This window comes from Macaca thibetana, chromosome 14 (genome assembly GCF_024542745.1).
Source record: "Macaca thibetana thibetana isolate TM-01 chromosome 14, ASM2454274v1, whole genome shotgun sequence".
Lineage (NCBI taxonomy): Eukaryota > Metazoa > Chordata > Mammalia > Primates > Cercopithecidae > Macaca > Macaca thibetana.
Window position 1 is genome coordinate 47464066 of NC_065591.1, and position 12300 is coordinate 47476365.

The 12300-nt window shown below is 44.5% G+C and overlaps 1 protein-coding gene across 8 annotated transcripts in view; it reads left to right on the forward strand.

The window, feature by feature from the left end:
* The first annotated feature begins 1408 nt into the window (after positions 1–1408).
* SERGEF (secretion regulating guanine nucleotide exchange factor) overlaps positions 1409–12300 on the forward strand; it is a 235763-nt gene continuing 224871 nt past the window's right edge. For all 8 annotated transcript variants that reach the window (XR_007719076.1, XM_050755418.1, XM_050755422.1 and 5 more), the window contains exons 1-4: positions 1409–1659; positions 6556–6691; positions 7880–8035; positions 10063–10157. Coding sequence is in view for 7 of the 8 variants with exons in the window: in XM_050755418.1 (XP_050611375.1) it covers positions 1600–1659; positions 6556–6691; positions 7880–8035; positions 10063–10157 (447 nt within the window). In the remaining variant the exon portion in view is untranslated. The remainder of the gene's footprint in view (positions 1660–6555; positions 6692–7879; positions 8036–10062; positions 10158–12300) is intronic.

The following is a 12300-nucleotide window of genomic DNA, read 5'->3' on the forward strand; positions in this document are numbered from 1 at the left end:
TTGCCCTTATCCTGTTTCCTCAGAAGCATTTGATCTTTGTTCTCCTTTTTGCCCTTTGAAGCATGTGATCTTTGTGACCTACTCCCTGTTCACACACCTCCTCCCCTTTTGAAATCCTTAATAAAAACTTGCTGGTTTTGCAGCTTGGGGGGCATCATGGTCCTACCGATATGTGACGTCACCCCCAGTGGCCCAGCTGTAAAATTCCTCTCTTTGTACTCTTTCTCTTTATTTCTCAGCTGGCCGACACTTGTGGAAAATAGAAAGAACCTACATTGAAATATTGGGGGCGAGTTCCCCCAATAAAAACTGAGTGGGGAAGAGTCCCATTTTTACATCTTGTTACACATGCTAGCAAGAAATGGTCAGCACAAAAAAGCCCACTCATAAGAGAGTCAGCAAGCATGGTATAGCTCCTTCACATTCAGATCCCTAGAGAATGAAGAGCTGTTTTATCTCTCCAAAGTTGGCGTTTTTCTTGGTATGGTCATCGACATTCTCCAGATGCTACACGTTGGAGAGAGAAGGGTGAGGGCTGCCCTCAAGTGGTCTTACAGGCAGAAATTCCTAAGAGTGGATGGAGTGAAAGAACAGGAAAGAGCAGTGTAAGAGCTCACTAAGACACTTCCCAGAAGCCCAGGTGTGAAGGGCGGTGAGTGCTGGAGACCCCTGTCAGCAGAGGGGCCAAGTGCTACGGAATGTGGATGATCATCTTTAATGTGACCCCATGTGTTCTGTATTCCTGATACCAGTGCCATATTTTCCTTCAGATAAATTGAACTTAACTCCCACCAGCAACACGACGCTGTCTGAGAAAGCCATTTTATATGGAAATGTTCGTTGGGTGACGATTATCCAGTATTATTAATAGAATGAGCTCAGGGCCGTGCCGAGGCTGCCCCGGCAGGAGTCCACGCTAACCAGCCTCCCCCATTCAGCGTCGTGAGGCGCGGGTTCCCGCTCCATGCCAGGTGCAGAGGGCGACACTGGCGACGTGCCACTCCACTCGCCTCCCAAGGCGCCCCCTCAGATGTTTGCGAACGCACATCAAAGCAGGCTCAAGACAATTGCTCCTGAGATGCCCGGCAGGACCCTGCCCTACCCGTCAGGCTCCATTTCTTGTTCCCGCAAATGGTGATGCCATCCCTGCCCTGTCAACCCCTCTGGGCTGTCGTAGGCCTCCAAGGAGACAAAAACACGAAGGAGCTTTGTGAACTGTGGCGCGCAGTGCACCTGTATGAAACATGAAATTATGACTAAAAATAAAGAGTACGAGGGGGAGGAGCGAGAGGCTGAGAGGCCCAGCGCGACAGGAGGCTGCGGGCGGAGACGCTGCGAGCGCCGCCAGGGCGGGCTGACTGGGAGGCGGCTCCGGGTTTGTCATCCGGCCCCGCCCACCACTGGTCCCCAAAGGCCCGAGGGCGCGTCCGCACCCCCTCTCCTGGCCCGCAGGCCCCTTCCCACCACAGATCCCTCCCGGCGCCTGCCCCATTCGCGACCCAGGTCCCGCCCCTGCGCCAGGGCTCCCGCGCCCACCCCTCCCCGGCAGGCCCCGCCCTCGTGCGGTCCCTCCCGGAAGCGCCAGCAGAGCGACCTCGCATGGAGCGCGAGCCCAGCGCCTCAGAGGCCGCCCCCGCGGCGGCCGTGCTTTTCGCCTGGGTACGTGACTCCGCCCCCGAGCCAGGGCCAGCTGAGGGGCGCCGAGACGTGGGAGCTCCTGGCCGCGGCTTGGGCAGTTCAGGGGCTGGGTGGCCGAGGTCCTAGCCGGGCTCTGGGTTGGAGGATCCTGGGCTGGGAGCAGGGGAGGAGCGGACGGGGAGGGAAGGGTCTTTGCGGTCGACTTAGGGGCCTGCCGGCTGGCGGGGCCGGAGCCGGAGGGGCTGTGGCGCTGCGGGAAGAACCTGCCTCGGGGCAGAGCGTCTGGTTCCGCGAGAGCCCTCCAGCCCGCATAGCGCCTGGAAGATAGCGCGAAGGGCTCGGTGGAGAGGATCGCCCGGTCCCAGAGCCCCGTGGGGCCACCTGTGCCCCCCACCCTCCTGATGCCTGGAGGAGGGAGGCCGTGTCCCAGCCTGGCGAGTGCATCCTTTGGATGTGAGGCCTGCGGTGTTTGGTCGCGCACAAGGCACAGACCCTACCTATTTGCTGATACTCTGCTGTGACCTGTTCTTGCCTGTCTTGGGGGAGTGGGGCTGCTGTTGGTTTGACGGGAGCATTGGGAGAGACAGGGTCATCTTGATGTGTGTTTGGGAGACAGGAGGTTTCGTGCACAGGAGCGTGGCAGGTGGCCGACCAGCATGCACAGGAATGAGCAGTCGCTGCGTCTTGTGCTTCTTCATAGCACGTATCACAATTTTAATGATGTGTATAATTTATTATTAACGTCAGTCTCTCTGGCTAGAAAGTAAGTGTGGTGAGAGTGGGTGCTGTGCCTGTCTTGTTCACAGTGTCTCTCTTGGTGTCTGGCACATCGTAGGTCCCCAGTAAATACTTGTTGACGAATGAGTGAACGAGTATCCGTGTGCCTACCCATGTGCTGGTGTTGGGGAAATACACATGAGTGAAATACACATGAGTGAGAGACTTCCAGTTCTTGTGTTGGGTGAGAGCAAAAGTATAACCTGCATTGCTGTTAAAATCAGTATTAATTGACCATTTTTTAAAGAAGTAATGATCAGTACAAGGCGGCACTTGTTGAATGTGGTGCTACAGTTTGGCAGGAGTCTGGAGAGCATGGCCTGCGGTAGTCTGGCTGGCTGGGCGTCTTTGAGGTGGCCCGGGAGCTGGGGGATTGAATATGTGCTGTCTCTGGCTTTTTCCAGGCAGGAGACTGGCGTCTGTGTGGACAGAGGAAACATCAGGCAGAAACAAACCTTTAATATTCGGCCTTGTCTGTACTGAAACAGTATGTCTGTAAAATATGTTTAATAGGTTGTTGACACCCTTCTGCTGTGTTTGGAGAACTGGTGGTGTGTTTTTGCTGCTGCATAATCTGAAACTGTGGGGGTGTGTTGGCCGGCTAGGGCTACCATAACAAAATACCACACAATAGAGGCTTAAACAACAGAAATTTATTTTCTCACAGTTCCAGAGGCTAGAAGGCCAAGATCAAGGTGTGAGTAGGTTTGGTTTCTCCCGAGGCCTCTCTCCGGCTTGCAGATGTCTGCTTCTCACTGTGTCCTCACATGGCTTTTTTCACTGTGTCCTCACATGGCCTTTTCTATGTGTGTTAGCATCCCTGGTGTCTCTTCTTTTAAGGACACCAGTTATATTGGATTAGGGCCCCACCCTTATGACCTCATTTAACCTTAATTGCCCCTTTAAAGGCCTTCTCTCCAAATACAGTAAGGTACTAAAGGTTAGGGCTTCAACATGTGAATTTTGGGGGAATAAAGTTCAGTCCACAGTTACCTTGTTAGGGGTGTGTGTGTGTGTGTGTGTGTGTGCATCCATGCATGTACACGTGTGATATGTCTGGAGTGTTTGTAAGGAAGAAAGGCAAACAACAGTTGTAATAGGTTGTGTTAAATTTCCCATCGTCTTGCTTTATCCCTGGATTTAGGGCCTCTCCCAGCATTACAAAAATTGGTACCATAATTTGAACCTCAGAGTGCCCATGTGTCATATTACTTTTCTCCCAGGTGTTCAGCAGCCTTGCACCCCTGGTAATGGGACAGCCACGGAGATCTCAGGGCTGACCAAGAAATACTGTATGTGTATACTCTATATTCCCCTTCTTGCTGAGCGACAGTCTTTCACAGGGTCTTACATTCATTCACCATATAAATGCATGTACATCTTCTTCGGGCCAGCACAGTTTCAGATGCAGGGGAAACAGCAGTGAGCAAAGCAGAGTTCCTGCCCTCCTGGAGTTTAGTTTCTAGCAGGGGAGGTGTACAGTAAATAAGTAGACATATATAATGTAACATCAAGAAGTGGCATGAAGAAAAATAAAGCAGAAAATGAGTGATATGGGGATGCTATTTTAGATAAGGTCATACAGTTAACCACCTGCCAGGTAAGCTCTGGGATGGTTCACTGTATGTTCTTTTTTTATTTTTTCTTAGAGACACAGTAAGGTACAGTAAAAGGTACAGGGCTTCAGACTTTTTGCCTATCCAGAAGTAACTATGGAAAGTTACTTAACCTCTCTGAGCCTTAGTTTCTTCCTCTGTGAAATGGGAGTAATAATGTCCTTCTTAGTTGTGAGGATTAAAGGTGAATGCGCAGTATGGAGAGAAGCACTCAGTAATTGGTAGCTAATAATTGCCCCATGTGGGCTTCTGGGACTTATGCCCCTGCTATGGCTTACTCTTCCATCTTTGAGTTCTTACAGCCCAGGATGGCTGTGAAATAGACTACAAGGGGAAGGATTATATATGTATGTATGTATGTATGTAAGTATGTCTGTATGTATTTGTTGTAATTATTTTACATCACCTTTCCTCATTCAGGTGTCTTCAAAAACAAATATATTTAAAATATTTTACTTCTCATCTCCAGGAAGAATCAGCTAGGAGTAGATACTTCAATAAATTATAAAGATTTCTGAAATCTTAGTAAGATTCTCTCTGCAGGTCCACAATCTCTTATCTTCAATTCTGAATACAAAAAGCTCTGAAAATCCAAAACTTACTGGACATAAGGCCATTTATAGTATTTGGCCACTTCTTATGAATATTTGTACTTTTTAATGCAGAAAGATTATTGTTTTGCTTATAGGCTGCTGTCCCTGGACTTTGCATCAGCATATATGACATGTATACTGTATTACTTTTCTAAAAGCTGTAAAATTCTGAATCTGAAATACATCTGACTGTAAGCATTTCAGATTAGGGATTATGGACCTTTTTTGTATAATAATAATAATAATAATAATAATAATAATAATAGACATATTGCCTGTCAAGGGGAAATCTGTCCCCTTACTGGAATCTCACCATGTGAATCTTGGAGCCACATAGCACTGAACTTGAAAAGGCCCTTAGAGATCATTGCCAACCTCTTTCACTGTACAAATGAAATAATGACGTGCGTTGCTTTAAGGCACAAAATCCTTAGCCAACTTTGATTCCAGAGTCCTTGTCAGTTTTCCCATTATGGGTGTGGGGAGGAGGAACAAGAACTAATTCCAGGATATTGCCCTCCCATTTTGATGCTGTTTCTCCCTCATTTTTTTCTTTTCTTAACTTCCCTAGGTAGTTAGCTTTTATCAGAAGGAACCCCTGTGCTGTCTCCCAAAGGCAATACATGGGGGCTGGAGCATAAGAAGGGAAAGATGAGGAATATCACTGGCTGAGTTGTGGGTGCTTAGGACTCTTCTCATATGGAAATCGTGGTGTTCTGAGGATGGGGCCTCCATCTAAATATGGGTTGCATATAACAGCCAGTAAGAATGATCCTAACAGGTCATTTCCTCTTTGGTCAGTTTCCCACTTGACAAAGGAAGGGTAAGATTTACATTCCCAAATGCTCCAAAGTCCTTCAGTGAGCGAATTATTACTATTTTTCTTTTCAGATTTTGGGGAAGGGATTTAAGGAGGGAAGAAAGGAGATGGGGTGAGAGTGTTTCTAAGTCTGAAACTCTGTCTGTCCTGAGCTGTCCCCATGATTACTCAAGGACAAGGGGAGACAGTTTTGCCCACAGCTCCAGAGACACAGATAACAAAGGAATGACCTTCATTTTTCTTCATGCTGGCCCCTGTAGGGGTCTGTGAGCAGCTTCTACTGGAACTTTGTTTGGATTCTGTGTCCATATTTATAATGTATTTGAAATGTGCTGGATAGCGTTCTCTTTTAGGGGCTGAAGTTCAGCTAGGGAAAGCAGTGAGGTGGCATGGGATGTGGGTGTAGGGGGAGGGAGTAAGGAGAGATATGAGATACTCCTGCCAAGGACTCGAGGCTCAGAACTCTCTCTAGAGAAGACAAGGCCCTCCTCGTCAAGAGGCTGTCTTGTTCTCAGTCAGAAGAACCTTGATTTAGGATATGGCCTCTCTTTTCATGGCCACTCTAAGAGGAAAGGCTACTTTACCCCATTACCTCTAGAGGGTTGGGCTAGGCCAAGGACCTCATAGAACTCATGCCCCCACAACCATGGCTGGCATTGCTGCTTTGCCTGCTGGGGCCTGAGGTAGAAAAAAGTGTGGGTTCTTCAGCTGCTGCAGGAGGCCAAGAGGCAGGTCATTTGTCCTTTGCCCCAGTAAATTAAGCCTGCCAGGGTACCTACCTAGGAACTTTCGTGGATGTGAATTTCCTCCACTATTATGGTCGTGAGTCTCTTACTAATGGTATTACAGATCAGGGGTCAGGAGATGGTGTTACATGTTGTTTTCTGGTGCTTGTTATTATATATTTGAATAAACAGTGCTGCGAGTATTTGCCATGAAGGAGCTAATTTTTTTTTTTTTTTTTTTTTTTTTTTTTTAAGAATGAGCTTAAGAAATCTCATTTGTTATAGCCTCTGAGAGATACGTCAGGGTGAGAAAGATAGAGACAGGTAAATAGACATTGACAGTCGCGGTTCCCAAACTTTTTCATCTTTGGCTTATTCATCCGTAGGGTGCAAATAGCTATGGGCAACTTGGCCTTGGCCATAAGGAAGATGTGCTGTTGCCTCAGCAACTGAATGACTTCTGTAAACCTAGGAGTGTCAGGAGGATCACAGGAGGAGGAGGCCACTCTGCAGTTGTCACAGGTAACTTCCTTCAAAAGTAGATAGTCACTCATTTTCTTAGTTAGACATTTTCCCCTGGATATGATATTGCCATTTTTCAGCCTTTTGTATTTTGCAGAGGAAAATAATGTATTTTTGTGAAACATTTTTGTGAAAGAGCCAAATTGCCATCAGAGGATCCTAGATTTTCAGGACTGGAAGGACTTCAGAGATCTTCTAGGCCAACTCTTTCCCCCACCCCCTCCATTATACAAATGAAACTCAGAAAGGAGCACTGATTGCTTAACATCACAAGGCAAATAAGTGGCAGAGTTACAATGTATATTTTACACCATAGGAGTTAGAAGTGTTTGTAATTAGATTGGATATTCCTTGAGAGCAAAAACTGTGCATTTCCCTTAATCTTCCCTTACTGTATCTAGGATAGCACTTAACAAGTAATACAAGTGCTACAATGTTGTAAAAGGGGGCATATTGCATCTGGTTAAGAACATGAGCTCTGGAATCAAATCTCTGGGTTCAGATCCTGGTTCTGTGACTTATTATCTATGTGGCCTCGGGCAAATAGCCACAGTTTCTGAATCTGTTACATGAGGATAATAATAGTGGGTGAAGAGAACCAGTGAGTTAGCAGAGCTCCATTCTGACTGTCATGGGTCCTGGGTGCTTTTCCCTTTATGGACCCCTTTCTTTGTAAAGAAATAAAATTATATTTTACAACTGTGTTGGTATAAAGATGGATATTAATATAATCCACTCCAAATTTAGTGTTATATATGCATTGTTACTGTATTATCTTTTTCTCATTTCAAAATAACTAAAAATTAAGCCACTCTGTGGGCCTCTGAAAGTGTTATGGGCCCTAGACACTGTGCCTAAAGGATGAATTCACCCTGCACACAAAGCTGTTAAAACAGTACCTGGCACATTCTAAATGTTGAATAAATGTTGGCTTTTTGTTCCAGTAGATGCTCAGTTTGGTGATTGACCACTGTTCCAAGACTTGAAGTTTCTATATAGGTATTAGTTTGAGGCCCTTGGCCTTGTGTTATTTGGCTCCAGAATACATGAACATACACAACTTATTAACTTGGATGGGAAAAAAAGTTGTTGGTCTGAGACTCCAAATAATTAGTGAAATCTTTTTGTTCATTTTGCAGTTGTGTTTTTCCCTGTGCGCACTATCACTGGTGCCTTTATATTTTGCAGACATAGGAGACCTCTTTGTTTGTGGTCTGAACAAAGATGGGCAACTGGGGCTTGGTCACACAGAGGATATCCCATATTTTACCCCCTGCAAATCCCTCTTTGGCTGTCCCATCCAACAGGTGGCCTGTGGCTGGGATTTTACCATTATACTCACAGGTGAGTTCACTCCTACTTAAATTTGTATCACCACAAAGGCTTTGGGTGAGAACAGTATGATGGTGGTGACTGCCGATTAAATGAAAGCCTCTTTGTGTTTAAAAAGCACACACAAGGCCCGGTGCGGTGGCTCACAATTGTAATTCCAGCACTTTGGGAGGCCAAGGCGGGTGTATCACTTGAGGTCAGGAGTTCAAGACCACCCTGGCCAACATGGTAAAACCCCGTCTCTACTAAAAATACAAAAATTAGCCAGGTGTGGTACCCCATGCCTATAGTCCCAGCTACTCTGTAGTCCCAGCTGTTTGGGAGGCTGAGGCAGGCGAATCACTTGAACCTGGGAGGTGGAGGTTGCAGTAAGCTGAGATGCACCATTGCACCCTAGCCTGAGCGACAGAGCAATACTCCATCTCAAAATAAATAAATAAAAAGCACACACAAATTTTCCCTCTGGTTGTCAAGGAAAGTTGTGGACTACCTTTTCTAAGGAGAGTTTAATGGTAAAGGAGACTGGGATTGGGGTGGAAAACTTTTGTCAGAGAGTAGGGAATAGACTAGATCACCTTTGGTGGCCACTTCCTGTCCCAAAAGTTCATGATAGCTGCATGCCTGGGGTAGCTGGCCAGTGGCCAGCAGTGGCAGCGAAGGGTTATTTGTGGGGAGTGTGGTAGGAGAATATGAGGCAATAGTGGTTGTCAAAACAGTGATAGCAGCTTTTTCCCACTGTGGAATTTTTTTTTTTTTAAATAATTGGTGTTGGGCAGATCTGTTTGGTCTTTGTGAAGCCAGGTAGCAGGATAGGATATGGCCAGAGGGTTATTAGAATAATGCACTTGGGAACAGCCAGAAGTAGTTACTTTGTCAGCTGATGTCTGTTCCCTTGAAGCAGTTTTGACCTCTCTGTTCAGCTTTGCTCTGTCTAGCTGGCCATTCTGGATTTAAAGGACCATCTATGGTTTCTGACCAGGCTCCCTCTTTGCCACAGTCCTCTGGCAAGGGCATCTTTCGTCACTCTTCTGTCATAAACCCTTGTGGATTCTCCCAGACGTAGCTCAGATCCCTAGCTTTTTAGCGTTGGCCTTCTGTAACTGTTCCCTAGCTGTCTTTGTGCCTTGTCTCTTATTCTCCACGCTCCTCATACTTTTCTTTCTAGTCGTACCAAGCAGTACATGCTCTTCTGTCTGTCTGATGGACTCAAATCCCAGCTTTAAAACCCTGCTCAAGTGTCACCATCCTCCTCTGTGGAGGGGTTCTGTAATATGTGTTGAATTTGATGGTAATTATTAGAATCTAAATAATAACTATCATTTATGAAGTGTTTATTGTGAGCCTGTGTTTTGGATTGTAAGGAGTTAGTAGATAATGCTCTTTCCTGCTCACATTTGGAGCCAGTTGTGAGAAAGGCACAGAGAAGTCAGTAATGGAGATTAAAAACTATTGGCTTTTCACTGGTAAAGGCTAAATTGGAGGACAGGATTAATGATGAGGCCAGTGGTCCTAATATTCTTCTGGTCCAAACTTACCCCCAAATCTCTAGGCTTTCCCCACAGGGAAATGCTTCCTATGGGTCAGCCTAGAATGACTGACAGGGAGGTGCCAAGCCACACATGTCCTGTCCCGTCTCCTAAACTCACCAGTTGGTTACATGACCGCTGTCTCCTAGAAAGCAGTGAGGATGGGGAAGGGCACGGAGAAAAGCTGGAGTATTTTACTAATGGAAACTTTGTCACATGGAAGCATGAAAAGTGAGAAATTACTATCCTCCCATCCCGATACTGGGCACTGAGTTAAGTGTTCTACACAGATAATCTGTTATTAATGAGATAATAGAATAGACAGTCGGTGTAGAATGCTTAACCTGGTGCCCAGTGTTTTCATTCCCAGAGGAATAAAAGCAGGGAATGTGGTCTGAATGCACTGAAGCATTTCCCCTCATCCCCTTTGCATCTCTCACCCTGCACCATTTAACCATTGGTCACAGACATCTTACTTCATGGATTTGCAATTTAAGTATTTGTATTTTGCAGAAAATGGTCAAGTTCTATCATGTGGATCCAACTCCTTTGGCCAGTTAGGAGTTCCTCATGGACCTCGAAGATGTGTGGTTCCCCAGGCCATTGAGGTGAGGACAGTTAATATTTAGCTTGCCCATGACCTGTTGAAGTGTTTCCGAGGTATTAACCTATCTCTCCCCAGAATAAAAGGCTGTCAGGATCCCTGAAAACCCATGGGGTAGGAGAATTTGAGTTGAAAAATAGGTCCTTCTGGGAAAAGTTAAGTTGGGAGGTAGACGTTGTAAATGAAAACCTCTGTTAGTTTTTATACACTTTATATGAAGTTTTGTGAAATAAAACAATAAAAGTAATACATCTCATAAGGGTATTAATGACATTTTACAGTTCTAAAATTAGTAATAATGGAAATTATGTTAGAAATAGGTCCAAATAGAAGTGATTTGTCAAAAGACACTAAGCTGGGCAAATGGTATAGGCCAGTGCCAGCCAGTAGAAATATAACTTGAGCTGTATATAATTTAAAATTTTCTAGTAGCTCCTTTTAAAAAAGAAACAGGTGAAATTAATTTTTAAAATAAAAGCATTAGTGAACTATAATTCAGGTACCATAAAATTAACCCCTTTAAAATGTATATACACAGAAATGAACAACCAATATCATTATCTTATTTTAGAACATTTTCATTACCACCAAAAGAAACTATATACTTAATAGCAGTCAATTCCTATTCTCCCCTCCCCTCAGCCCCTGGTGAGTACTAATCTACTTTTTGTCTCTATGGATTTGCCTGTTCTGGGCATTTCATATAAATGAAATAATAAAATATGTGACCTGGCTCCTTTTACTTCACTTGATGCTTTCAAGTTTTGTCCATGTTGTAGCATGTAGGTGAAATTAATTTTAATAACTTTTAAATTAATACACTATATCTACACTATTATTTCAGCATGTCATCAGTATAAAGTTATTTTTTGTTTTTATTTTTATTTTTGAGGCGGAGTCTTGCTCTGTTGCCCAGGCTGGAGTGCAGTGGTGCAATCTCAGCTCACTGCAGCCTCCGCCTCCCGCGTTCAAGCAGTTCCCTGCCTCGGCCTCCCGAGTAGCTGGGATTACAGGCGCCTGACACCATGCCCGGCTAATTCAGTACAAAAAGTATTAACGAGATATTTTATACTGATTTTGTACTAAGTCTTTGAACTCTGGTATGCATTTTTTACTTACAATTTGTCTCAGTTTAGTGTAATCACATTTCAAGTTTTCAAGAGCTATGTGTAGGTAGTGGCTACCATATTGGACAAAACAAGTGTTAAACAGGACTGTTGGCCCTAGTTCAGAGTTCTTTAATTCAGTGCATCATACTTAAAATTACCCCTTTTTGTGAAGTTTATATTGTAATCATAATAGGAATATAGAATTTTTAAAGAAATATGCGTGAATCAAAAATGAGTTTTACCACCTAAGCTGCCCTGCCCCGATCTAATTTTCCTAAACTCTGATTAATAGTGGAGATGTTTTTTTCCCTGGAGAAGGCTTGGGTCTGCCCCTGCCAGCTTGCTGAACTCAGTTGCTGGTCTGTAGACTGTTATTTGGGGTCATCGTTCCCATGGTATGCACACAAGTCTAGGCTCTGTAGCCCCTGAAGGAAGTATTATAGCTCCCAATTGCAAATAGATGGCCTGGTAAGCACCTATGTATAAGTTATAAGTAATTTAGCTTAATTATACTTTATATAATTAAGGAATAGAGGAATAATGGTTAAAATATGTTGAATGACAGAATCAGAAAGTAAAAACATTTTGACAGGTGATATTCTATGCAACAATAGGAGCAATGTGCCAAAGTGAAATTTAATGGAAATTCATGCATTTATTTAATGACAACCATTATGTGTAGGTACTATGTTTAGGCAGTGGGAGCAAAGTTGAATAAGACCTGTCCTAACAATTGAGAGCTATAGTTTGGTAGGACATGATAGGCACATAAATACTTAAATGTAATACCATGTCAGAACTATGACAGATGCATGTATATCCCCAAAGGAGGGAGTATTGAGCATCTAGGGGAAGGTGGGGTGAGAAGAGGCTAAGCTAAGTCTCAAAAGTTGAATGGAAGTTTACCTGTCTTGGGATAGGAGCATGCTCAGAGTGGGTACAAAAGAAGAACATTCTAGGCAGAAGGAAGCATGTAAGCAAAGGTGGAGCAGAATAAAACAGGAGAGTTTGAGATATTGTAAGTAGTGTAGTATGGTT